Here is a 27,997-nt window from a genome sequence, read left to right on the forward strand (position 1 = left end):
TTTGCCGAATGTATTTGGGCTTTGCCGAGTGCTGCAGGTACTCGGCGAAGCGCCTGAATCCAGTAGTGTCTCCTCACTGAGTTCGATGGAGGAAGGTTTCGAGGGGAGAGAGAAGCAGGCGGTGGCGGCGAAGAAGCTGGCGAGGAGCGGCATCAAGAATGCCGTGGCACGGGGCCGGCCAACGCCCGTGCATGGGCGCGGGCACAGCAGGAGGTGGTCTTCGTCGACGGACCTAAACATCGAGACGGCGCAGGCGGTGACGCCCAGTACACCCACGGCGGGCGGTGCCGCCACCGCAGCCGTGGTGCTCGGCAGGAGCTACTCCACCAGCGCCGCGGTCGCGGTCGCCATCGACGGCGGCGTGAAGCAGGAGTAGAAGCAGCAACCAGCAGCACGGGAGGGGGAGGGGGAGCAGCGTCCGAGGAGGCGCTGTGGCGCCGGCGCAAGTCTGTCCCGGAAGATCAAGGAGCACCGGGCACGGTTCTACATCATCCGCTGTTGCGTCGCCATGCTCGTCTGCTGGCACGACGCCGACGACTAGCTAGCTTGCTTTGCTCCGCCCGACGTCATATCGTTATGAATATGATCCACCAGCAGCTAAGGATGAAAACGGTACGAAAATATCCCGTACCGAACTGTATCGTTTTCTACATTTAATCCGATCGAATTCGTATTTTCGGACAAATTCGAATTCGGTTCGAAATTCGGAAAATCAAATTCGAAATCGGAACGAAAATGGTTTAGACATTTTTTCGACCGTTTTTTACTTTTCTACTTTTAATTCGAAATATCCCGAATTCGAAATTTGGTTTCGAAATTCGGTTTAAACCAAATTTAGCTCACTACAAGTCTAACCTTAGAAAAATCATATCTTTTTCATACAATCTCGGATGAAGATGATTTTTATATGAAAATTGTAGCTCTCGACGAGATCTACAACTTTTTAGTTCTTAGTTTTTTCATTTGATATCTTGAAGATGTTCAAAAATTTAAACAAAGTCAGCGATATATTAATCGCGCTTATTGCCTTAAAAAATCATATCTTCCTTACATCGTGTCGAATAGAGATATTTTTTAAGAAAGTTGTAGGACTTGTTAATTATTATGTACTTGTTAATTGTTATGCACTTGGTCCTACGGGTCAATATTTTGTATTGATTTTTCGTATACCGACCGTGTTATACATAATTTCGCTCGAATTAGTTCGTTTTCAAAATTTTTGATATTCCGTAAGTTCGTGTTCGTCTTCGTGTCCGGCTTTACCGCTTTCGTTTTCGTTTTCGTATTCAAATGTAGAAGTAGAAAACGGTTGAGAGATTTTCCGACCGTTTTCATCCATACCAGCAGCTGTCGTCTTTGACTGTGAAAGTGAATCATTGTTCATGTACCTCAGTTGCTTGTCTCTTGTTATTTGTCTAAGTTTGCGATAGGCAAGGCTCAGTTCATTAATTATTCTCGCGAATTGATCCATCGATGATATGATGCATACATGAAATGAAACATATGCATTGCAGCGCATATGGTTTATTTGTTACTACTGTTTTCACTCATCAGAATTTAATCATAAACAAAACTAAACTGTCTTAGATTCTTTTCCATAAATTAAAAGATAAAAAATTTGGAGTAAAGCGAGGATGGGTCGTGTAGTCGAAGATCGATCAACCCCTAACGGTAACAGATCCGGCGGAAAGAAATGGAAACTGCAATGCCTTTCTCCTGGGTTTCGGTTGTTTGCACTACTGTACTAGACAAAGACCCCGTTTGGTATAGATTATTGGTCGGCTCCACCTACCAAACGCCTCTGACCTGCTCAGATCTTAGGAAGAAGCCCCAGAATTCCTGCTGAGACAAGGGAGGAGAGAGAGTAGGAGCTCAAATTTGTGGCTTCTTCCGGCTTCCTCTAGCGGTAGCAAGCCCCATCGCGGCCATGGGTCTCCTTTGCCCTCGGCGCATCTGCGAGGGCGGCGGCGGTATGTTTGCTGGACATCGGCACCGGATCCGTGGCTTGAAATGTGATTTGTGGTTTGAATAGGTTTCTATACACGCAAGGTATCTTTGTTTCTTGGTTTCTAGTACATGTTAATAGCATGCCTTTTAACTAAGATATTTAATTTTTCTCCCAATATGATTTTTCTATATTAAGTTTCAGCTCCCTCTCCCGCCCACTCGGTCTCCTTCCCTCCCTCTGCCGGCACCGCCCGTCCCTCCCTCTCTGTACCACCGCTGCTGCGCCGCTGGCCATCTATCCGTCGTGCCTCCCGCCACGCCGCCCCACAGCGCTGTGCCGCCGAACACACACATTGATTGCCGAGCTTGCATCATTTTGGATGGAGCCGCCCGGTCCCTCAGGTTTTCTTTACCCTCCTTATTCATGCATCTAGCTTTGATGCCCCATTAAGGTAGTGTCAAATTTGCTTGACTATTTAGATTCCCTGATATGGTTACTGTTTGTTAAAGAATGATTAATGTTTTTCCATTTCATTTTTTATTTTCCCTTTTATTTTAGTTTTGGTAAGCATTATGCAGATATAATTCTTGAACATCCTATTGAACTTCATTAATTCATTATGCGATGATCTAATTGGTTTCTTACAACCATACACATTGATTCAGCTTTGCATTGTGTTTTTTTAGATCATACACGTATGTTTTTACTTATGGCGTGATTATAGTTTCATAAATTAATTCTATGTATTCTGCATTTGCAGAGGATGCCCATGCCGGAAAAGGTCCTGGTTCGTCAACTAAAAGGTTCTTTTTTCATTTTCCCATTATATTTTACTTATCTTATTTAAGACATTCACATTGAGTCAGCACTTGTAACTACATTGTTATGTGGATTGAGTTTGTAATTTTAAGTTGTAGACTATACGAGTGCAGTATTCTAATTAGATTCGGACTCAATGTCTTCAGATTCCGGTTGGAGCTAGTTGATAAGATGCCTAACAACCCAAAAAGGCTTGTATTTGAGAGCACTCAACATCAGTCAGTACATGCTTTTTTTTATTTTAGTGGCCTTTTTCATGTGTTGTACCTGCTTTTCTCTGTACGATGATGCTAATGTGATCATTGCCCATTTAGGTATGAGGTCCCTTTGCGACAAGACAAGAGGTTACCCTCCTCTCCTGGTACAACCTCTGCATCGGCTCCACCAAATAGAGGTGCAAAGGGGAATGGCTGTACTATAATTTTAATCTGTTGCAGTATGGAATTAGTATTTTACAAATGACTAGATAAAATTAGATATATTCATTTACAGTTTATCTAATCTTGTTTATGAATTTTTTATTTATATTTATATGATCTGATGTATGTACACATAATTAGAGAATAATTTAATATTCATGGATTTTAAATTTTGCTATCTTAAATTTCCATTATTCTTTTCATTCCACTTCGGCTTGTCCTTTTGTTAATTAACACTTTTCATCTTGTTCTGAAAGCTCACAAGATTTTTCTATTCTTTAAAATCATCTACCTTGGTTGTTCATTATTTTCCTTGTCTGGTCCTTTTGGTATTCAGATGCAAGGCATTCCCCTTCTAAGAACCCTGCGGTAGCACCTACTTCTCGTGACCACTCTCAGAGAAGGTATTGTTTTCTTACAATCTTGTGTACCAAATTTCCCACCAATCATAATCATTTGAGGCATATCAGTGTACTCTTCCAATTTATATATTATGTACTAACATGCTACACAAAAATCTCCTTCTATCTCCTATTTAACCATACCCCTAGTTTTATTTTTTTCCCAAAAGTTCATGGATCATTTTTTTCTATTTGTTTGTAGGACTCATGCTGCTCCAGCGTACTAGAGGGTGGTTTTTGAGAGCTCGCAGAAGAGGTTCATACGTGTTTCAATTTATTATAATTCTATTTATTTCCGAGAATCACCGATTAATGTTAATTCTTAGTCTATTGTTAAAGTTTATCTGTTCGTGGCCTTTTTTTAGGTTTGAGCATCATATTCGACTAGAGCATGTGTTGCCTTCTGCAGCTGGTCACGACAGTGATGACGACGACTTCATGCCCATTCCCAACACCCGTTCATCCTCACACATCGACAAATCTAAGGATGTTGGTCCGAGGAAAACTAGGCAAACACGAGCAGGATTGTCGACCGGTGCATGTACAGAGGTGTATACCATTTATTTACTTCTGCACTTTCTTTTCATAAGAGTTATCATTCTAAAGCTCCTCTTCGTATGTATCACTAGTTTGTTTTTTCCTTCAATATACCACAAATCTACTATCATGTCTTTGTTGTCAAATCTCTACTTTTCTATATCTGTTTTGCTTTCTACTACCCCTGCAAAAAAAAAATTCAACTACACTACCCCTGCATTAGTTTATCATTCCTACATCCCTTTCCCCAATTATTAGTTTTTTTAGAAATATGTCTTCTTCTCGACTACCCATGCATCAGTTTATCATTTCTACAGTGCTTCTCAGAATTCCGAGTGTCTCTTCTTTTTTATCCATTCTTGTCCTTACTATTTCTAAAATTCTTGTTATTTGTCCCAGGCAAGACAAAGGAAAAAGAGAGCTACCAGCCGTTCTTCCATTGTAAATGTTCGGTGCAATCCCAGAGATGTTATTTTCACCACTAACTTGTTGAACCCACAGCAATATGCTGCTATCAAAGCTGATGGGTTTGGTCATTTGCTGAGAATGAAGATCGATGCCATAGAGAACAAGAATCTGCTAACCTGGCTATTAGACCACACTGACCCTGATCGTATGCTAATTAGGATTGGTGCAGGCAAGGTCCTTCCGGTCACCCCACAAATAATTAGCATGGTTCTTGGTTTGCCTATACGTGGTGAAAACTTCAAGCAATACTCATGGAAGGAAGGTATCATATTTCGCCAGCAGCTTATCTCTGATCTTAACCAAAGTCTCACTGAAGATTGTGACATACATATATCAAACCTACAACAAGAGATCTTAAAGGGAAATGTGAACCCCCTCATGAAGAGATGCTTCTTTATGATACTTTGCAACAGGCTTCTACTTCCCAGCAGTAGTAACACCATTGGTTCAGTTGACATCAAGAGGACAATGGATCACCAATTGTTCGGAGTTGTTGACTAGTCCCAGGTTGTATTCAATGATCTCTAGATAGCTGTTCGTAGCTGGCACGATCGTGACAAAAATCAACTCACTCAAAACATATATGGCTGTGCCATTTTCCTGCTAGTAAATTTCTTTTCATCCATCCATCTTTTTATTTATTTTTTGCAGCTTTCCTACCACCTAACAATGTATGGCTGTGCCAATTTTTTTCACCCCTTCTTTTTTGTCAACAGGTATACTATCTCGACAACATTGACCACCCTGTCTCATTGGTGGACCGGACTTCGACTCCACGCCTCACCTTTTATGATAATGCTCTAATAGGTCGTTTAACTGTTGCTGATACAACTATAACCACTCAGGGTGCACATACTTTTGGTGTCCAACCTGTGAGTCAGCTATCTTATCTGTTATATTCCTTTTCTTTTTTATAACTATATTATTAAGAAGCTTGTTTTCTTCACTTCAATGCTATCTGTAACAGTTCAAGCCATGGAGTACCACCTGCTATGCTGCTGCAGATGTCCGTGGTGCTCCCTGTCATAACATAAATGTTCCTGCGGCAGGAATACCCAATTTAGACATCCCACGCCTCCTGGATTTGTTATTTGAGCCGCTAGATGATCTGACTAGCTCGCATAGAGAGAGAGTATGGGGTTTCTTTTCTGAGTTTGATCACACACTCTCTCAGAACAAAAGGTCCATTGAGAATTCTATTGCAAACATTATGAGAGCCCAGTTTCGGTTAGCTGATCAATGTCGTCCATTCATTCATGAACTCGTGGCATCACAAACCCGGGACACCAACATTCCAGGTGACACTTCTAGGACAATGCATACATGCAACGATGATGGTACCCATGAATCAGCCCATTGTACCCCGCCTTCAATGCCAGGCAAACTCTTGCTTTAGTTGATAAATTCGTTATCTCACCCTGTGTCTTATTGCTACGTATCAAATATAGTCACACATTTTTTCCATTTATGCCCAGGTCATGAGATTTATTCTCATGGTAGCTTTGTTTCTGCTGGTACTTTACTTCGGAGCCAGATTGATGAACAATCACCCATTCGCAACACTCCAGGTATTGTCTACTTCCCCGATTGCATGTTTTTTTATCTCCATTCTTTGCTATTTCTATTTGTTTTGTTATGTCATTTTCGTTATGTTTCATGTCTTCTACATTTGTAGGTCCTAGTTCATTTAACCCCACTTCACCAACAGGCCCATTTGGCTCCCCTGTTCATTGTGTAGTTTCACCCCCTCACATTTCTGAGGACTTACCTCGTCCATCAACTGCACCGATGTGCACCTCTTCAAAAGATGTTTCTGGTGCACCCCTCATAGTTTGTTTTTCCTCATATTTTCGACTATTGTTCCATTGTGCTAATTGCATCACTTTATGATTTCTCTTGACTGATACTTCAGTTTTCTCACATGCTCCTAACTCTTTTCCCACCTCAGGTATGTCCACGGCATCCTTTTCATGTTTACAATTTAGTTCTTACAGCAAACTGAAATTATATATTTTATTTCCTTTTCGTCCACACAGGTTCCTTCATTGTCACAAATGATCCTACTGTTCATCCTAACAGTCCAGTTCACACTCCGATTATGGCTCCAGTACGAAGCACCACCTCGGAAGACGGCAGCCCAACACCTTCTCCACACGGTTACCATGCTTTTCTTTTTGTTTCATAGTTTTCCCTCAATTTTATGTCTGCCATTTTTCATCCTATGTACTTTCAGCCTATGGGTTCGATTATTCCCCACTTTTTCTGTCAACAATGGACCAATCAGGCCATCAACAATCGTCGTCTATTGTGACCAGCCATACAGATGTGAGTCTGTCTAACGTTCTTCCAAAATTCATTCCACCCTTCTTTTTAAATTAACAACTAAATTACATTTATACAACATCTTATCATTTCCTTAGTTTTAATATTCCTGAGGTGGCATCTGTTACTAGTTTCCTGATTTCTTTCTTTTTGGTAGACTGAGTTGGTACAAAATGATCCTCCTTTACATAGAGGCTGAATTATTCATGTAAGTGCACCTATCTGTTAATTCAATAACATTAGTTTTGTATACATGCTTGTGTTTTTGGCACCATCCTGTATGCTGTTAGATAACATTTTACTGCCACAAGTCACTGGTTTTCTGATTCATCTGAAAAGGGATACCTTTTGTCTTGTACTTAGTGCACAGTCATTTTCATTGACATGTCAATGTCGACAGCACCCATCCTGTATGCGTGTTGTTTACTTGAACAATACACAATTGTATGCATGTAATTACTGTTCATATTGTGACTAACTTTCAAACTAGGTCAGCCTCATCAACATTTTCATCATCATCATCTGAATTCCTATGAATTTCTATGTAAGAACGGTCTTCCAACAGCCTCCTCCTTTCCATCGGCTTTTCCTCCTGCATGTTTCTATCATTTCCATGATCAGACTTGTTTTTCTTGTTATTTGCTCCTGCACGTCTGCCCCTCTTTTTATTCTTTTTCGCTTCAAGGCGGTCTTTATTCTTTTCCAACGTTGGGCATGTCACTGAGTTATGTGTTGAATAGAGGTGACAAACGCTGCGTCTTCTGTTTCCCTTCTTCTCGCCTTGTGCTCCACGAGTGACTTCATTCTTTTCTGATGATGTCTTGCGACGTCCCTTTGTCTTTGCTTGAGGTGGTCGATCGATTGAAATCCCCATCTCCTGTGTTACACCGACCTGTCCATGTTTTTATCATAAAAATTTGCTCAACCATAATATATTATTAATTCTTTAGTGACTGCCCAGATTATCTCACATTGTGTGCTCCTATAGTGTTCTGGACACTGGACTCCCTATTCTCTCTCCCATCCCATCTTCCTTTTCCAACTCCCTGCAGTTCAATAATCATTTACTCATTGTCAGTTAAAATTTGACACATACAATTATTATATGCACTCCAATTCCAAGTTTCATCCAATTTGAATTTACCTCTGCTGCTACTCTATCAACATGATCATGACATGTGTCAATTACTGTGCCAAGTGCATTATTTGTTTGCCTGCTCCCCTGTTATCGAAGAAAATAATATTCATTTATCACCATCGTTATTGTCACAATGCCACCTTGTTGGATGGCCCAAATAAAAATCAATTACCTGTGTACCCTCTCCGTGCCCCCACACATCATGCTGACCCCCCCTCTCCCTATCATCTTGCCTAAATGTTTCCTGTGTTTCACCAACATTACCACAATTTTCGTAAAAAACTTTATAACTTGGAACCATTACCATACACTCTCAATTCACCATTCAAATACATGTCCAGTTGTATTCCTTCCTGTCGCATTTGAATTTGGCCCAATATCATGCGGGACGTCTTTTATTTCGTTGAACAGGCTATCCATTACTTCAATTGCTCTTTGGAACGCAGCATTCGACATGGTACCTGCTTGCACAACTTTTGTGCTCTTGGTCAATAGCAGCTTTGTTCTATAGCTTGTTGTGTTGCCATCGGCTCCTGTCAAAAGCTTGTCTTCCCTGCTAAATGCCAATTCATTTCTTGCAAACTTAGTGTATCGCTTAAAAATGTACTTCATAGGTATTTTATCAACTTGAATGTGAATGAAGGTCCGCAGCAAATGCACGCAAAATAGGCCTACATGGTACGATTTCAACATCCTTATGACTTAGCAGAGTACACCAGTACGAGATTAAGAGATCAAAAACTAATGTTCAAATATTTATGATACCTGTGTGTTCCCATTCTCTACACTCGCAACTGAAATCACCGTTCTCTTTGTCCGCCCTTACTTTGAATTTGTGTTGCCCCCATGTTATCTTTGCAGTCTTGTTTGTGTGACATACTAGGTAGCAATTTCTTCCTGCTTCAGTATTGTCCTCAATCTTATATGCAGTGCAGTCTACTACTTTCTTCTCAAAGTCTTTAAACACATTTCTAGTGTAAATTCTTCCCATTTGTATCTCAAATTCCCATTTGCTCTTCATAAGCGTCTTGCTCTACATCACAAAACAACACACCTACATTATAGATTTCACTAAAACCAATAATGCATTCTTATATTATGGGTTCAAAATTTGTTTACCGTTCCCTGGTAAGTCTCTGCAGATTCCTTCATCTTCCTTGTATGCACAAAATTCAGCACTTGCTTTGCAAACCGGTGCAATATTGTTTTCTTTCCCATAAAACATTTCTTCATAATAAAATTAGTGCTTTTGCTGCGTTGTGTAGAAGCCATTCTTCCACAATATTCACCTTTGAAATACGCGGGGATATACCTGTTGCGTTGATCATAAAGGCTCTGAAGTGCACTATTTTTTCTAGATTAAATTCTGTTATTAGTTCCTTCCATGCCTCCTTGAACTCTCCTGGTGTTAGTGGATGGTTTAGCACAGAATTAAATTTTTTCTTGAAGTCTTCTTTCTCATACATGCTATACAATTCATTCAGGTTGGCTGATAGCTTGTTGACTACATGCCGCCTGCATATTTTGTGAGTTATCCCTGGAAACTCCTTCTTGATTGCTGCTTCCATTGCTGAATCTTGGTCTGCAAGTTTTGTTTCACATGCTTTCATTTAAATCATGAAAATTGACAGTATATCACGAAACCACATTACACTTGGTTATTCCAAGCAACTAAATTTATCATATAAATAACCTTATGCAAAATACAAAAAATTGGAAACCTGTCAGAATACATCTTGTTCGGTTTTTTCCCATGCATTTTTTAAATGCTCTAAAAACCCACTCGAATGTTTCCGTCGTTTCATCTCCGAGTAGTGCACATCCAAAAACAGTGTTATGTAGGTGATGGTCAGAGCCAACAAACATAGCCAGTGGTTTATCATAAACATTTGTTTTATAGGTTGTATCAAATGACATTGCATCTCCAAAATCTACATATTCCCCTTGCATGCGGGCATGACTCCAAAATATGATGTGTATACATCCATTCAAGTCAACCTTTGCCTCCCAGCGGAATTGGGGGTTTTCTGCCTCATAGTCTTTGAAGAATTCCAGCAGCTTGTTGACGTCATTTGCATGCTCCGCCCTCATATTAGCCATCTTTCTGCAGGTTAGTTGTACATAAGCTCATCACATATCGACAAGAATTGAAAAATATATTATGTTTTGCCACTCACCGGTTTTCCAAATCTCGATCTGTCATCGCTATATTCTCTTCACCTCCATGCATATCTCTTAATATGTTTCTAATGCTATGGTTAGGAACATCATTTGATTGTAAGTCATCAACATATTCTAGAAGCAAAGGATTCTTGTACTTGTGCGCCCTCATCTGTTTTGTTTCTGTAGGTTTTGGGAGCAACATGTGGTTATGGTTCAGTCTGACATCTGTAATCTCTGCAAATTCTTCACTATTTTCTTTGTCACGTCTAAACTTTAGCTTGATGAATGCCAGGCGTGATGTCTTCTTTGTTGTCTTGCCCCTGATGCGTTTTGTCTCGTTCCCCTTGTAGTATTTACCTATTCCATAATTATTGCACCTTAAGTACCTAGTATAATATGTTTTGTTAGCCTTCTTTGGTTGGAAACCTGCCTTCTCAGCATATGTACAGTAGAATTTATGTGCTTCATCCTCTGTTTTGAAGCACATACCCACTCTAGGAATCAAAGCTTGGTCCAAGTTTTCTTTCTATTTAAAAAATAATTCTCATAACCATTTCAGAATTATATGCTTACCATTTACACTACTGAAACAAATAGCCTGTTTTTAAGATCTACTCAACTCAAATTACCGGCAAGGCCAATATTACACTTACATGGCTGTATTTATGCTCTTCGTCTGTCACAATCACTAATGGGTCAACAGTTGCAGGCGGTGAGAACAAAGTTATGCTACGTCCTTCTTGACCTGAATGAGAATAAAGCTTAAAATGTATGAAGCTGTACAAACCTAGAAATGGAATAACCAAGCACTAACCCTCGGTTTGGCAGCATGCTTGTGGTGTGCGGTTTCCTTCGGTGCTTCTTTCATTTGAACCATTCCCCTAGATTCCTTGATTTTCACCAACCAGTAAACTATCGACAAAGTTGCAGCATGGAGTGTCAACCTGTTGCATCCCTATATTGCATCCTGTCACCTCTTCAACAGCGACACCCTCTTTGTTCATCTCTGCAACACATCTATTCTTTCCTACTTCATCAAATTGCAGCCTTCTCGTTGCCATCCTTATTCACAGATCAACAAATGTTTAGGGCCCTTCAAGACAATTCTACATATTAATCATCATTACTCAATGTCAAACATTTTGGAAACAAAAACTCTCGAAGCCTACACCTCTCCTTTCCTTGTCTCAATCTCTTATATTTTTCTTTCCTTATGCAATTCATTATTTTTTTGCCTATTGATGCATGCAGATTCATAAATTTCTTTCATAATAATCGGATTGTTTCTCTAAATCTAATTTTCCATCTCTCTTTCCTATGTTGCTTTCTTTGCTCCTATACTACCTCCAGCTTCAATTGGGTTGATTGGGATCAGTTGTCATTTCAGACATGGCACGCGTATACACAGAGCAGAAACTAATCTCCACAAATTAGTCAACAATCAGTCCCATTGAATGAACTGGTTCAACAATCTATAAGAGTGCATCCATAAATTGGGGACGCAATCAACAGGAAAAGAATCGATAAGAGCCTGTCCCATTCACTGAACAGGTAATTCATTTTTCATACCACAATCTAATCCCCAAAACAAATTTATGATCATGTAAGTTATTATGGACCAGAAATTGTACAGGATGCATTCCTATTGAATGAGCCGGTTCATTCAATCCGACATATTTCATCCATAATTACCTGTCCTCCACAGTCGGTTCCCTCCAATCTTCAGGACAGGGCAATCCACCGATGCCGGTTCCTTGGTCTGAGTAGCCTGCGTCGTCCCTGATCGAAGAACGAGCGCACGGTCAGGTTCTCGGGCGGTTGACGGCGACCGCTACTGCGCGACGCAGAGTTACGCGCGCACAGCGAGGGCTGCCACGAGCGAACGGCGAGGGTGACCGCAACCGCACGGCGAGCGCACGGCTAGGGCAGCCGCAACCGCACGGCGAGCGCATGGTGAGGGCTGCTGCGACCGCAAGGCGAGCGCACTGTGGTGTTCTCGGTCGTTTAACCGGGAATTTGACTTCCTGCTCGGAGTAGCAACCGCAAGGTGGTGTACGCTGATAGGGAAGAAGGGAAAAAATTGGTGCGGACCAACCGCACGGAAGCAGCGTGCAGATGTGTGGATGATACGTGGTCCCATGGGGTGTTCGATTACCACAATTACGTTTAAGCTGCTCTCGTGGCCCACACATCATGGACACGGTCTGCACTAGGGCTGCGTACGGATGGACCAAATCCAATTTTTTCGGAAGAAGGTGCGCACGGTCGACGGTCGTGTTTTCGTTCGGATGTGTTCCTCGGACCTTGGTTTCTAGTCCCGGGCTGGGCTGCAGTGGCCCAGGTGCATGGGTACGCTCGGTCCCGACGTAGGATGCGCGTGCGCGCCTGTAAGATGCTGGGTACCAAATAACTCAGTAAGTATATATATATATATATATATATATATATATATATATATATATATATATATATATATATATATATATATATATATAGGGAGAGGCTATTCAGTAGCCGGCTACAAAATAAGTTATTCTGTAGCCACTTTCATTTACTATAATTTTATATACTAATTTACTATAATGTCAATACATATTTACGATAGTTGGGTTACTATAACACATGGGGATATTTACCATAACGTTATATTAAACCACTTAGTAAGGAGTTACTATAATCTCGTAAATTAACATAATAATTATCATAACTCAAAGTGGCTACAGAATAAGTTATTCTGTAGCCAGCTACAGGATAGTAGTTCTATATATATATATATATATATATATATATATATATATATATATATATATATATATATATATATATATATATATAGGTTACCACTTCAACAGATAGATGTATATGGAGTACAAAGAGTTCTTATTCACCACCACTTTTTATGGAGAAAGTGATCATAAGAATTGATCACATAGGAACTAAGGCCCCATTTGTTTGGGCATTCTGATAGCTTTTGGACCTCAGCTTTTATACCTTTCAAGAGCCAAAAAAAAAAAACTCCAGGAAAGCCAGAAGCTCACTTAGTGAGTTTTTGGGCTTTTTGGCTTATGGAAACCTGATTGACTTTTGAAAAGTCCAAAAGCTAGTAGTCTAAAAAATAGCCAAAAGCTCAAACAAGTAGGGCCTAAGATCCAAAGTGCAAATGAAAACTGGTAAGCAGCCTCGATTGCGGCTGGACCCTCTCTTACTAATAATGCTAAAATTGGTTGAAACACAATGCACATATATATAAACAATTACTAGCACATACAACACCGAGAACAATGTTACACAGCAACGTTACTGAAAAGCAACAGGAATTACATTACAGACCAAATGAACACACTCATTCAGCGTATACATTCAGAACCTGTCAGAAAACAGATTTAATTTACATACCTTTGATTGTACATGCTCACTCAAATGAGCATGCACAGAAGAGCAGTAGTTTATTTGTCCATGCATGCACATATAGATACATATAGACTCCAGTCGAGCTCTATGCATATGTTTATGATGCAGACAATGTGAATTGAGTGAGCTTAGCATGCATGACTGATGGGTGTGTGGATGGAATTAGCTACTTGTCGATCTGTCCTAGCTTGCCGAGGCCGTTGCAGTTGGGGCAGACGATCTGGGCCTGGTCCTTCCTCGCCGCGTTCGCCCTCAGCGTCGCGCCCGCCTTGCGGATGAACCCGGCGCCGTCGCACTCCGGGCACCTACCCAGCCGGCCGGTACGATGGGCATATCATCATTAATTGCTCATGGCAATGGATTATATATACATACTGGATTGATGCATGCGTGTGCATGGAATTGAAGCTCTCGTAGTCGTAGATCGATGGCGGTTGCGGTTGCTTACGTGTCCTTGCGCGAGAAGAGTATGGGGAAGGCCGTGCCCACGAGCGCGACGGCCACCGCGCCGGCGATGAGGTACGTGTTGCCCTCCGCCGCGACGTCGCCCACCGCCGAGACCGCGACAAGCCGGCCGGCCGCTCCCGTCGCCCTCTTCCTCATCATCGACGGCAGAAACAACGACGCAGCGCCGCGTGGTGGCAGCAGCTGCGGCCCGGCGGCCGAGCAACGAGCAGTTGCTGGCGCGTTGACGACGGCAGCCATTGTTGCTAGCTGGTGAATGGAGGTGGCTGGCTACTAGTGAAGGATGATTAAGGTTGGAGCCTTGGAGGTGGTGGCGACGAGGATAAAGTGCGACCTCACAAAGTGGATCGCGGATAAGCGAGGGAGGGGAAGGCACGTAGCACGTCGCTGCCGGCCGCCTGTCAGGTGGGCCCATGCTGGGCTACATGTGACCGTTAGGGACAATCTGCTTCTCCTGAGCCACCACCGATGTCTTACCCTCTGAGTCAGCCAGTCCGAGTCAGCATGAGCTTGAACTTGTATCCGAACTGTCCATGTCTCGTCTCTCTTGCAGGATCCATATCTGTCACTCTCTTCTCCTCGCTACTCGAATTAAGTATTATCCCAACGTTTAATTCATCATTCAGCGACGAATGCAGCGTAGAATGCAAGGAGGGGTTTGTTTCTTCCTCCTCTTTCTTCTCCCTGCTTCCTTTCGTACTTACTCCTCTTCTTCCTTCTTCTTCCACGAGAATAGAGGAGAGAGGCTCCATTGTGCCGAAGGCATTAGGGAGGCTCGAGCCTCGTCTGCCCCATCGCTGGATTGGGCCATGATCATCATTCATGTGTTATTGCTGTTCTCTCTGTGATCAGACCATATAGCAACTTGTCATCATTTTTCTTAGATAATGGAACAAGGTTCTAGCCTCTACCATCCGAAAATGATACACAACTGATAGTCGCAATACAAACCAAAGTCATAAGGCTTGCACACGCAAGAAGAGACAAAAGCAAGGTTCATCACTTGCATGCTCTTGGGCATGCAATGCAAGTGTGGGCCAGATTTGGTTGACCCAAACCCCGATCCACTTTGTCCAATTAATTTTGCTTTCCGCTTAAACAACAAGTGTTACAATTTGGAACGGAGAGAATACATCATCCTTAGCTCCCGTGTCCAGGGCCAAAACAACAAGTGTTGTGAAATAAGTGAATCGATATTATTATAAATTACTTTCTGTGTCCTAAATTATAAGATGTTTTAGCTTTTCTGCTATGTCTACGTACATGTATAGTTTAAAAAAGACCAAAATATCGTACAATTTAGAATGGAGAGAGTAATTCATAAATAATTTGATACGCTCCCAGTAATAATGTAGAAAGAGTGTATGTAGTACTATATAAATATGTAGTACTAGTATAAACCAAGCTAATAACGACTTTATAAATATGCTTATTTCCGTTGGTGGCTTGCACGTTGCGGCCACGAGACACGCGTGAAGGAGCAGTTGGACCACCTCGAGTCTTAATCGAATTGAATTGAGTTGAGTAGATTCCTCCACTAATATAATGCACCATTATTATAATATTATTGTTACCGAATCCAAGATATAGAGAGCACGGCGTGTTTAGCCGTCGCCGTGGATGCTAAGCACGCCACAGTTTCTTGAAGACTGCCATTAACAAGAATCGTGCATGCATCGATGGAAGACCTCGCTCCTCCTCCCTGAACCCTGAACAGTTTCTTGAAGCAACGGCGAAACCGGGCACGGACACGGGACACCCACACCCCACATGTGTGCTTGCTTTGCTTTGCTTGCTTGTAGTAGTCACAGAACTCAATCAGCATGCGCAGATTGCAGTGCAAACAAGCCTGTCCTGTCCTATCCGTATCAACCCCGTGAACTCTGGTAGAGTGGACACTACCTTTTGCTTCTCAAACAAACTCACCAAAAAAGTCTACTAGGAACTAGGAAGTTTGCATCTGGTTTCAGACAGAGCAAAACTGAAACGACTGGGTGAACAAGAACACACTGAACACGTGCTCACTCCCTCCGTCCCAAAACGAAATGAAAATCTCGCTCTAGATTCCTGAGGAAAAGTTAAACAATTCCTAAATCTGATCAAATATATACGTAATGAGTATCTCTGGATTGATCATGGAATATGTTTTCATGATAAACTCTCTATTTAGATATACAAATGTTGAGACTTTTTTTCTATAAATCTAGTTAAATTTCGGATTGTTTGATTCCTGAAGAAGGAAGAGTCTCATTCGGAGGGGGCATATAGTATATAAATTGGTGAACTGTCGATAGCTTAGCAACACAGAGACAGCATGATGGCATCAGAGATTTCGTGGCAACGCCTGTCGATCCGCCTACTGCGCAGTTGGAGACAAGCGCAACAGGTGATTAGCCACCGTACCTGCTCTAATTGCTCGCACGTCGCACCAAGACCCTCTCTGTCTGTCTGTCCCTCTGAACTGAATGTTTTGAGACTACTCCAGTCCTCCTCAGCTCGCAATTTCCGGTACGGTTGCCGTTGTGGCTCAGCTACCTGAAGAAGAGACAACGGGAACGCGGCAGCATCTGCGCACGGCTTCATCACCACCATCATCGCTCGCTGGGCCTGCCTGCCTGGTAGTACAAACATGTTTTCATCAACAGCAGTACTCCTACATGAATGAATGAACAAATGAATGAATGAATGAATGAAGAAATGTCACGGCAGAACACCTTCAGGGCCGGGTTTCTGCTCTCAGACGAGCAGCTGAATGAGAAGAGGATCCATGGACGTGCTAGCATGGACCATCGACCGTGCAAGTGAAGTGAGAAGTGAAGGGGAGGAGCATGCTTTGCTTTGACTGGTGATGCCAGCCAAATGGTCATTGTGGTACTCAGATGACATGGCCATGCCCAATTCCAACTTGTGGTGCAGTAGCAGAGCAGAGAGCACTGCAAAGTCTGCAATGCAACTGCAAGCAAAGGTAGCAGCTGCAGCAAATCCAGCTCGCAGACAAGCAGTCGGAACGAGAGTGAAAGGAGACGGGAAACTAACGTACTGCAAACGGAGCACATGGCGGAGTCAACCATCAGGAGAATCTACTACTAATTGTGAGCTTCATTACCTGCAGTGCAGTGTGCAGGTCCTTTTCGAGTTTTCGTCCCCATCCCCATATAAAGGCGCCACGCCGGTCATCAGAGGGTAACGTAAAACTGAAAAGAGGGCAAGTAAATTCATGGAGATGCCACTTTCTGTGCTTTCCTTTGCTTTGCTTGCTTGGCTTGCATCAGGACAGGACAAACACGGGACAGTGATGCTGTTGCCTAGCAAGTAGCCAAGTACTCGTCCAGCACCACCGCTTACACTTGCTGAAATATCCTCCTGCATCATAGATCATAGACTATGGTAGTAGGATACAGCTACAAAAGAAGCAAAATACCCAAATATCTTGCTTCATAAAAGTATATATGTAGTACTATGTAGGATCAAAAAGAAGCAAAATATCCCAAGTTCTGAATATGACGCGACATGCCTCCAAAACTCAAGATTGCCGGCAGGCAGTCTATTCATAGGGAGGACGCGAACACGACTCAGGGTTAGATAATGGAGCATCTTGTTTCTTTTTGGATTGATGGGCATGGGCTGGACTGAATGAAGAGGCGTTGACTTGTGACCCAAAGAAAAACAGCATGCATTATATAACTGTGCAAGAAGCTAATTGATCGCTGATCGCTGATCATAGTGATAAACAACACCGAAGGTAGCCAGGAAATGGTCAACATATGAGGTGTATCCATCCAGCTGGTGCAAGACTGCAACAGATAAGAACAGAGAGAGAGGAAGACCATATGGAATATGGTTGCAGAAGAAAGAATTTTTTGTTGAATCCAGCAATAGCCAGCGAAGAAAGATTTTTGTTGAATCCAGCAATTGCCAGCGATGTGGTATCCATTGAGTTGTTAGAAACGCAAAGAATGGTGCCTGCCACATTGAACTGAACAGAACAGAATCACACCAGCCATTTGCTACCAATAATGAAAGAACGGTTGATCGATCACATCCTAATAACCAACGAACCAAATGCTCATTTCAGAATCACCGTTTCGCAGTGAACTGAAGAACAATTCCCCACCTGCAATGCAAATTGCAAACGCATGGTTTGGTCTCTAACAAAGAGAGAGAGGTAGAGATGCTGCTCTCCTTCCTATGTACTTGCAACAACACCAATTTGCCCTGTTCTACAAACTCAAATCCTCCAATTCCTTCTTCTCCTTCGTCTAAGTAGCAGTAGTAGTAGTATGGTAAGTAAATACAACATGAATGAAACAAAGCAGCAAGCTTTTTGCCGCGTACTGTACTACAGACAGGCAGCAATCATCATCTCTGCACCATGGCGTCGGCATGGCCGTCGTCGAGCCTCCAGCTGGTGCTCCGGCTCCTAGACCCATGGCTGAACGCTGCACTATGGTCAGACGCGTCGTCGTCGTTGAGCTCAGGCATGGCGTGCGACCTTGACGCCGAAGAGGAGGCGTGGCCGCGTCCTCCAAAGCAGGCGAAGACGTTGCGGAGGAAGCTGCGGACGGTGCCCCTGTCCGTGGACGCGGCCTGCCTGGACCCCCACGAGATCCGACGGGGCGCGCCGCCGCTGTTGAACCCGCCGTCCATCTCCGTGTACACGACCGGCAGCTCCCTCTCCTCGGGCCTCCGCCCGCCGGCGAACCTCCCGACTGCGAACCCGCCGCCGGGCAGCCTCCAGATGGTGAGCCCGACCGTAGTCTCCTCCTCCCCGGCGTTGGTGGCGCCAGCGGCGGCCGTGGCGCCTGCGGCGCGCGGGGCGTCGGTGGGCATCTCGTGGCGGCAGACGGGGCAGGAGTTACGGAGCGCGAGCCAGGGGAGGATACAGTCGGCGTGGTAGATGTGCGCGCAGGGCATCTCCCTGGCCTCGGCGCCCAGCTCGAAGGGCTCCTTGCAGACGGCGCAGTGCGCGTCGGCGGCGACGTGGACGGCGCCGACGGAGACGACGGGCATGGACTCGACGGCGGCCTTGGACGCCGGCGGGGCGTCGCGGGCACGCGCCGCCGCTAGCCCGCCCGCCTCGATCTGCGCCAGCTGGTCCAGCAGGCGCTCGAAGCCCGACCCCATGAGGAAGTCCGACATGCTGTCGGGCAGCGGGCGCAGGCCCGATCCCGCGCCGTCGTCGTAGAACAGCTCGAAGCTGCTGCCGGTGTTGGTTGGGTTCGCGGTGGGGGAGGAGGAGCCGTCGGCGGCGTCGGTGGCGGTGGGAGGGGAGCGGCGGAGCACGATGACGGGGTTGAAGGGCGAGGCGCGGGAGCCGGTGGCGCCGGAGCCAGCGCCGCCGCGGCGGGCGCGGAGGTCGGCGGATGCGGCGGCGACGTGGTGGTGGTGGTGCGCGCTGGGGCGGCGGAGGTAGGCTGCGCGCGGTGGCGGCGCGCCCATCTCCTCGAGGAAGCCCCCGCCGCAGGAGGGGCAGGCAGGGGAGGGGGAGGCGGAGGCAGCGGCGCGCACGAAGCGGTCGCACTGGTAGCACCAGTAGGAGGAGGTCGGGGAGCGGGAGGGGGAGGGGGAGGACGGCGTCGCCATCGGAGGGCGGGAGGGCTCAGATCTGGGCGGCGCGAGAAGGGGAAAGTCCAATACTCCAATCCAAGGTAGGAGGAGTGTTACCTAGCTTGCCGACGCTGATGGTTGCGAACGGCAGCCGATCCGGGCCGGCCGGCCGGCACGGCGGCGACTAGGAAAGGCAGCTGCTTTCTGCTCCAGGCAGCAGCGGCGGCGGAGGGGGAGAGAGAGGGAGGGAGGAGGAAGGGCTGGTTGGTGGTGTGGGAGGAAGCGAGGCCGAGGACCGAGGACCGAGGACTGATTCCCCTCTCTGCTGCCTTCGGGTGGGTGGAGAAGAGAAATGCTGGGTGGACTGGAGGTGGGGGAGAAAGCAAAGGTTTTTAACCGGCGGAGGCGTGGGTGGACACGAGGTGGAGTGGGGGGCGGGTGGGCCCACCCGTGGGGGAGGAAAAGAAAAGGAAAAAGGCACGCAGGTGGTGTTGTCGTGGAAGTTGCCTGCTCAGACGACACGAACACGACCGATGCCGCGTTGGGGTTTTCATTGGACACTCGGATTGGTTGATGCAACAAATATGAAATAAATTTAGTGTTTTTTTATAAAAAAAAATTGGAATGAGTACTGGAGTATTTAAACTGAATGAATGAAAGCGCGTTGAGTTTGGTTTGAGTGATGACATGAGCTTGTTGTGCTGGGAGGAAAAAACGGAAAAGGCGAAACGGCGACGAGCATGCTGAATTCCACGGCGGCGGCTGCGCGTCGCGAAGCTTCCCTCCCTCCTCTCCTCTGGTGTTTTGGCTTTCTTTTGGTTTCGTTCGTGTGTTTCAGTATAATCATCAACGACCGGAAAAAGTCTACTTAACCCCACCTTTAATACTTGGTCTACTTCACTCTCAAACTATAAAATCGTATGTTTTACCCCCTGAACTTTCCAAAACATCTATTTTACCCCACGGACGGTTTTCAGCGGCGGGTTTGCTACAGTAACAGCATTGTGGTCCAATTGTGGTGAATTTTTTATGGTACGCTAATTATTGTATGCTTGAACTATAGTAAAAATTTCGTACTCATTGGACTATGTATAACTTAGTTATAGATAAATTCTAATTAATTACAGATAAAATTGGATTTTCCAATTAATCTAAAGCTACAAAAAAAATTATACTAAAGCATACCGTATTATATATTCACTGTGTAGATCTACTCATGTGGAGTCCAATAAAATTAGATTTTTTATTTTATGATTTTTCTATGCTTTTTCAAAAATTCACCGAAAATATATTAAAAAAAAAGAAAATTCAAAGCGGTGCACTGTAGCAAATCCGCTGTTACTGTAGCAAAGCGCCGCTGAAAACCGCCCAGAGGGTAAAACAGACGGTTTCATAATTGGAGGAGTAAAGTAGGGGGTAAAATAGACGGTTTTGAAAATTTCAGGGAGTAAAATAGACGGTTTCATAGTTGGGGGAGTGAAGTAGACTAAGTATAAAAGGTAGGAGTTAGCTCTTTCCATCAACAACCACAAGTCCACATACGTGTGGGAGGAGTACAGGAGGCCAGGGATGCCGACTCGTTCGGATCGGGTTTGCACGCGCCTCTCGCCACTTCTTTTTCTTCTTCCTCCTGCTTGCTGACCAGCGAGTAGCGACCAGACTAGTCCGCAGACTGTACGTACTTCTTCAGCGATCAGGTCTTCTTTACGACGTGAGTATTTTTTCCTCTATAAAAATAGCCCTATCTTTCTATAAAATTTAACTGATCTCAGTATTTCACGATTCCTTCGAGATTTTTTGGCGGGACCCTGCCCACTAGCTGGCAGCCACCTGAGCTGCTTCGTCAGGAGAGACATGGGGTTCGGAGGGGCATTTCCGTCACGCGACATAGCCGAGACGAAAGGGGGCATTTATATATTTAGTATTATTACGGATGATATCTTATACTGTGTCACTGATATATTAGCCGCTAATATAGTATTTTTTATACCACTCACATCATAATGATGTAAATAATCCAGACCCAGCTCGGTCCACCTTTGGATTCTCCTCTCTTCCTAGACCCACCAGGGCGCGCGTAGGCAAACTATGACTGAAGTGTAATTATCTGTTTGCCTGGCTGATAAGCCATGGCTAAAAGTACCGTTGGCTGATTTATTATAAGAGAAAAATATTATTCGTTGACTGAAAAAATACGGCTTATAAGCCAAACGAAAATGACGTAAATGTTCAAATGTGCAATACTGGCACGAAATCGAACTGATCCATGGACCTAGTATGTTAGGAATTGAAGACTTCAGGAAGAAGAAAAAGAAAGAAAGTATGGAATCCTTTGCCTCAAAGTTTCTACGCCCCACTCGTCCAAAAATTCCGGAATTGGATTTGTAGCAGAACTAACCGTGATAAAATACCATGGAGGCAATATTATTGACCATGCTAGTAGTGAAGGTCTTCTTTGTAACTTTGAGCTGTAGACAATGAAAACCTTCATTTGCATCATGAGTACGGATATGGTAATTGGGAACTTAGAGCCTGGGTGGTGTTTATATCTATGCATAAGACATTTAAACTAATGGAAACCTATTACTATTGGATATGTGCCTGAAATGGGAACATATGACAGTAATTAATAATTTCGGTATTTACCTGGTTGGCACAAAGCAACCAGCTCAGCATCGCAGGCATTTCATCCCTGATGATGAATCACCAACTCTTGCAGGGTGTGTTATCTGCAAAATTGGTCAAAAACTACAGGTAAATAATTTTAGCATGCAATTCAAGTAGCTTCAGTATGGAGTTCTTCAGTAATGCTCTTAGGAGGATGGTAATGACATAATATAGTTCAGATGTTCGAACCTTATTTCAGAAATCCAATAAAATTGGTGGTGGCAAGCTCCAAAACTAATTTTAAATCTTGCTGAAAAGAGAATGAGATCTGTGCATTGAGGAACCAAAAAAAAAAATTGACCCGTCGTGCAGCAATTGGACGGAAGATGCATGGCATTTCTCGTAACCCATATTATCTTTGAAACCTAGGCTGCTATCTACTGAATATAAATTAAAACGGAATCAATAGTCTGAGTATAAGAGGCCTGATTCTTTTACCCTATATATGTAAGTGAAGTTGCTTGCGGTGGGACTTTTGTTAGTCACTGTTTTTGGGCTTCGTTTTGTTAATAGTTGGAGTGGTCCTCTAGTAGTGGTGGATCTTGCCGGCTTATCGAGATGAGGTTGTTCAGTTTTGGGACTGGTTTTGCCATAAAAACAGGGTTAACTTTTTTTTTTTTTGCTCTAATAATATATGCGGCAATAATCTTGCAGTTTATTCGGAAAAAATGCATGGTTGGTATCACATCAGTGAAACCATTAATAATATGAAGGCATCTCTTGGTCATGCACAAAAATCCGCATCATGTGCCACAATTTTGAATAAACAATTGTCTAAATAGAACATCACCAGGGAACCATCCAAAGGGAATTGTTGAAGCGGCACAAACTTTAGTTTTCGAAAAAAAACTATAACAACCATACAGACCAAGATGGTAGGAATATCGTCCTGAATTCTAGTCATCAATCCTTTTTCACAGGATTTAATTACAGCATGCAGCGGAACTAAAATTCAATTGCTAATATAGGATCCATGCGTGCGCTAGAGCCTCAACAATTGGTTTGTAATATGGGCTAATGTAAATAAAGCACAATTAGTGCATATTATCAGCAACTAAGTGAGCTGGATTGCTGGTGATAACAAAATTTAGTCAAATTACATCACAAGAATATCGATACCCTTTCGTGACGTAGAAATTCCAAGCTTGAATTGAACAATCATAATTCATGATTCTATTCAAGTTTTTATACAAATCAAGTACATTTTTAAGTAGTAAGTACATAACGGAAATGGATGATTGATGCTTAAAAAAATACGACGGTGCATATTATCAGCAACTAAGTGAGCTGGATTGCGACTGATAACAAAATGTAGTCAAATTATATCACAAGTATATCGCGATGTAGAAATTATAAGCTTGAATTGAGCAATCAAAATTCATGACCCTATTCAAGTTATTATACAAACCAAGTGCTAAAGAACATAGTTAATAAAACCGATAGGCAGCCAAGGGAAGAAATTCCAAGATAAGAGTAGTAAAGAACATAGAAGACTTCTTTCTAGTTTATTTATACCAAAAAAAAGTTGTACAGATGGAGGCCTATACTGTGGAATATACATTTAATAAGCTTGTGGACAGCATTGTTGAACCGGAACATGATGATCATGTGGACAGGTGTGTATAACAGAGTATCTTTGTCAATCTAGGAAAAGGATAAATAAAAAAAATAGTTCATATTATTATCATTCCTGGTGTGGGCAAGCTGCATCGAGGAAAAGATATCAATTTATGATTCAGAGTAGGTCATGGTCATCTATTTGAATTTGTGATGCAAACATATTTGAATAGCCCAAGGATTTCAGGTAGAGCTAAACTAATACATATTTGAAATATTCCTCGTAACCCAGAGTTGGGAAAAAGTGGAAGTTCGCAATATACCAAAGTGCTATTATAAATTAATTATATTGAAGAAAACCGTAGTAATTAATTTTATCGATGGCTGTTGCTTGCTTGACTTTGGACGAACGACGATGATAGTTAATTTTTCATAATGTGTAATACATCCTTTTCAAACTGATAATGTGCGATACATGGTCAACACAGGATTTGTAAGTTCTGTTGGAAACAAACAAAAGGTGCTAAGAACGCACTGAACTAACAGGCACGGAACGGAAGCGGCCGGAGTCAGTCAACCCAAGGCCTCAACGTGCATGGCCTGGTGGCATCTGCCATGACGACGGTGACGTGCACGTACTTAGTGGGTGTTTTGATACTAATAAAAAAATAAATTACAGAATTCGTCAGTACTCCACGATACGAATTTATTAAGCCTAATTAATTCGTCATTAACATATGTTTACTGTAGCACTACATTGTCAGATCGTGAATTAATTAGGCTTAAAAGATTCGTCTCGTAAATTAGTCGTAAGTTGTGCAATTAATTTTATAATTAATCTATATTTAATACTTTATACATATGTCTAAATATCTGATGAGATAGCAACGACTAGAGTCCAGGAGGACAAACCAATCACCCCTACTGTGTACGCGAACAGGAGGCCAGGGGCATGCCGAGTCGTTCGGATCGGATTTGCACGCGTGCCTCGTCACTCCCACTTTGCTTGCTTATGGAATTTTTTTTATTTGCCTGCCATATATGCATGAGGTATAGATATAAATAAAAACCTTCTGTCTAACAACTTTTATTTCTTCCATGTAGTGTTTTCTGTTTTGCCCCCCAGGAGATGCGGTATTACCACATGGCAAGGTGTGGCACCTGGGTGTTTCTAACGACTTACATATATTTTGGATTTGCAGCCTAGCAAGCTGTAGTTTAACCAAACTAAGACACTGCTATGCATCAATTCGTGCAATATTGCAATGTATGCCCGGCCGGCCGGTTCCTTGACTGGAGGGAATAATAATATAAGTGTGTTGGTTCTTTATTATCTGTGTGTGGACCAAATGAGGATTTTTTTTAAAAAAATCATTGAACTAGCTGATGGCTTGCTGCTGCCAACCGTGCGTGTGGATATGATATACCATGCTTATATATTATGCATCCATGGCCCATGGACCATGGACCATGATGGACCTACAGCCTGTTCGACTGGGGCTGAAATGTTCGTATACGATCGTGGATTATTACTGCTAGCTAATTTGATGTGAGAGATAAATAATGTTCTGGCTGAAAATTTACGATCGTTTACGACCAAGCAGCTGGATGGTTGGATGATAGCTACCACCAATGCAAGTCGGTTGCCTGATGAATCCTACTGCTGTACCTCGACAGTGTCTTGACTTCTTTACATGTTCGAAAACGTTAAAACTTGAGGCATCAATATATAACTAGTAGTACATTATTTAATTTAGATTTCTGTTCTCAAATCACAATACTTAGAAAATTTCTTAAATTCGAAGGATGGGTAAGCTAAAGCTGTACCGAAGCACGCTGTTTTCAGACTGTCTGCAGAAGATGAAGCTTGTATGTTATAGCCTACATTTAGTAGTCTTTTCCCTGAATAATAATGAAATAATGTAGAAAGGAGGTTTGGACCAGTGGCGAATCTAGGATTCTAGCTTAGGATACGCCGTCCTAAAATTTTCATATACAATTCGGTAAATTTATTTTAGCAATTCGGTAACAATTGTCAATTTTGCAATGTGATTCAGTAAATAAATAGTCCAAATACAGGCACAAAAAGAATACCAGAAACTTACAATGCTAATTTTCTCACTGCTTTATTCGACGCTTTCGAATGGACATGAATGTCTTGACTATATCATCTTCATTCTTCATCAACTTTAAAGAAAATATCTCACTCAATGAAAATGACTGGACATTCATTCAAAAGACTAAACAATAAATTTCTATAAAAAGACCCAGACCAGAGATTAAATTTTTTACCTACGTAAAATAGCGAATCAAGATGATAAACCCTGATTAGCGCGACCGTAAATACTGCAGACGATACATGCGAGAAATAGATGATGATCCTACAATTCAAAGCAGGGCGGAGGGCGGCAGCTGACAGCCGGCAGGCACCAGGGGCCACAGCAGCAGGGCGTCACCAACTCAACTCACCGGTCAGGGCGTCAGGTGCAGGCAGCGTGTTCCTCCGTGGCTCCGTACTCAGATTAGGAAATTGACATGTCGTGTACAGAGTCGGATACTTGGAGCGCACATGCCGTATGGGTTCACTTGCCGAGTAGGCCGCATTACATGGGCCTCCCATCATCACATGATGGCGTCCAGGTATGTTTTTTCCCTTTTTACATACAAATTCAGCACATACACTATATTATATATATAGTATATATGTACTACTTACTGCCGGTTCTGCAGGGTATGCCGGTGCATACTTGCAAGTGTTTTAGACGTATGCCACCGGTTCTCCTAATCGATATCTATTTTTACAATATTCAGATAAAATATTTGCAACATACGTCTAAAACAGATAAAACATTTTAAACAAACTCTTGCAACATACATGTATAGCCATTACAACATGTGTAATATCTCGATCTGCTTTTGCAACATCTATATGAAACAGTTGCAGCATACCTCTAAAACATCTTAAACACTTGATGCATACTTTTGCAACATGTGCTTTCAGCGCAACATCTCCTCGTTGCTTGGGAGAATGGAGGCTCATAGGCGTGCAGACTTCACCGGTGTAGAGCTCGTCGGTTGTGCGAAGCTCGCTGCTCCGGTGGAGAAGGCCACGTAGGTCCGATGTAGAAGGCCGCTCGGGTGGAAAAGGCCGCGGCGGATCTGGTGTGCGGAGCTCGCTGCTCCGGTGTAGAAGGCCGCGGCAGGTCCGATGTAGAAGGCCGCTCCAGTAGAGAAGGCCACGGCGGATCTAGCGCGAGTTGTCACTGCTCCGGTGAAGAAGACGGTCTGCGCGCTTGAGAAGGCCCGTGAACAGGAACGTCCGACTGTTGGATGCCTTGACCACGTCATTTCCGATAAATATACATACAGTTAGCGCAATTTCATGTTCCTTAGATTCGAAAACTGCTGGTACAGTAGCATATTTGGATTTTATAGCTGACAAGTCTTGCTTTATCTATAATGGTTTTTGTTAGTTCAACTCTACAGAAAGTGTTGGTGGCGTGGAGAGGCTAAGTACCTTGTCACTGCCCGGAAGGATGAGCCGACGGAACACCCTGTTTGGAACGCAGTAATTTTTTCTTGTTGTTGTGTTTTCTTTTTTCCAATGGAATTGAACTGATTCTTATAAAATTCTTGTGTAATTCCTATAAAATTCCTAGTTCCATATAGATAGGCCCTAATCCTACTTCTGATCCACCTAAATGATGACGTGGCAGATTTAAATGATTTTTGAGATGCAAAACATTAGGGAGCTGTTGTGGAAGGAGCTTGATCTCAAAACCAATTAGAACACCTGATCATCAAATAAGCCTCCAAGTCTCATATGAGTTAGAAAAGACATGGTTGGGAGTTCAACTCTAAGACAGGTTGGAAGGCATGGCATCATTATTAGATTATCTTAGAGCTATAAGTCATCTAATTGACCACGCAACAAGATATTGACATGTTTAGTAGTCGTACTTTATTATTGAAAAAAAAAACTTGCTATGGGCCTGTTCGCTTGAACTTATCAGTCGGCTTATCAGCTAAAATCTATAGTATTTTTCTTTCACAATAAAACAGCCTCAGCCGGCTTTAATACCAGTCGAACAGGCCCATAGCTTAGTTTAGTTTAGCTCAGTTTTGACTGCTATAT

At 43.1% G+C, this 27,997-nt stretch overlaps 3 protein-coding genes and 1 long non-coding RNA gene across 4 annotated transcripts; 2 read left to right on the forward strand and 2 right to left on the reverse strand.

Moving 5' to 3' along the window:
- Positions 1 to 1,927: 1,927 nt before the first annotated feature.
- On the forward strand, positions 1,928 to 5,124 carry LOC136510299 (uncharacterized). The gene is made up of 7 exons (XM_066504800.1): positions 1,928 to 1,970; positions 2,507 to 2,511; positions 2,709 to 2,735; positions 3,815 to 3,843; positions 3,953 to 4,136; positions 4,524 to 4,854; positions 5,006 to 5,124. Exons 1-7 carry the CDS (start codon positions 1,928 to 1,930, stop codon positions 5,122 to 5,124), a joined length of 738 nt encoding a protein of 245 aa, XP_066360897.1.
- Positions 5,125 to 5,972: 848 nt separating this feature from the next.
- LOC136511554 (uncharacterized) lies at positions 5,973 to 6,917 on the forward strand. The gene is made up of 4 exons (XR_010772757.1): positions 5,973 to 6,160; positions 6,268 to 6,408; positions 6,629 to 6,748; positions 6,826 to 6,917. It is a non-coding gene; the product is annotated as an uncharacterized lncRNA (long non-coding RNA).
- Positions 6,918 to 13,495: 6,578 nt separating this feature from the next.
- On the reverse strand, positions 13,496 to 14,873 carry LOC136513869 (uncharacterized). Its single transcript, XM_066507847.1, has 2 exons — positions 14,075 to 14,873; positions 13,496 to 13,931 (listed from the first exon to the last, which is right to left on the reverse strand). The coding sequence occupies exons 1-2, from the start codon at positions 14,329 to 14,331 to the stop codon at positions 13,793 to 13,795; spliced, it is 396 nt and encodes a 131-aa protein (XP_066363944.1). The 5' UTR covers positions 14,332 to 14,873; the 3' UTR covers positions 13,496 to 13,792.
- Positions 14,874 to 18,119: 3,246 nt separating this feature from the next.
- LOC136513095 (E3 ubiquitin-protein ligase RDUF2-like) lies at positions 18,120 to 19,998 on the reverse strand. Its single transcript, XM_066507093.1, has one exon. It carries the CDS (start codon positions 19,672 to 19,674, stop codon positions 18,451 to 18,453), a length of 1,224 nt encoding a protein of 407 aa, XP_066363190.1. The 5' UTR covers positions 19,675 to 19,998; the 3' UTR covers positions 18,120 to 18,450.
- Between the last annotated feature and the right edge of the window lie 7,999 nt (positions 19,999 to 27,997).

The sequence above is a fragment of the Miscanthus floridulus genome, chromosome 16 (genome assembly GCF_019320115.1).
Source record: "Miscanthus floridulus cultivar M001 chromosome 16, ASM1932011v1, whole genome shotgun sequence".
NCBI classification, from domain to species: Eukaryota; Viridiplantae; Streptophyta; class Magnoliopsida; order Poales; family Poaceae; genus Miscanthus; species Miscanthus floridulus.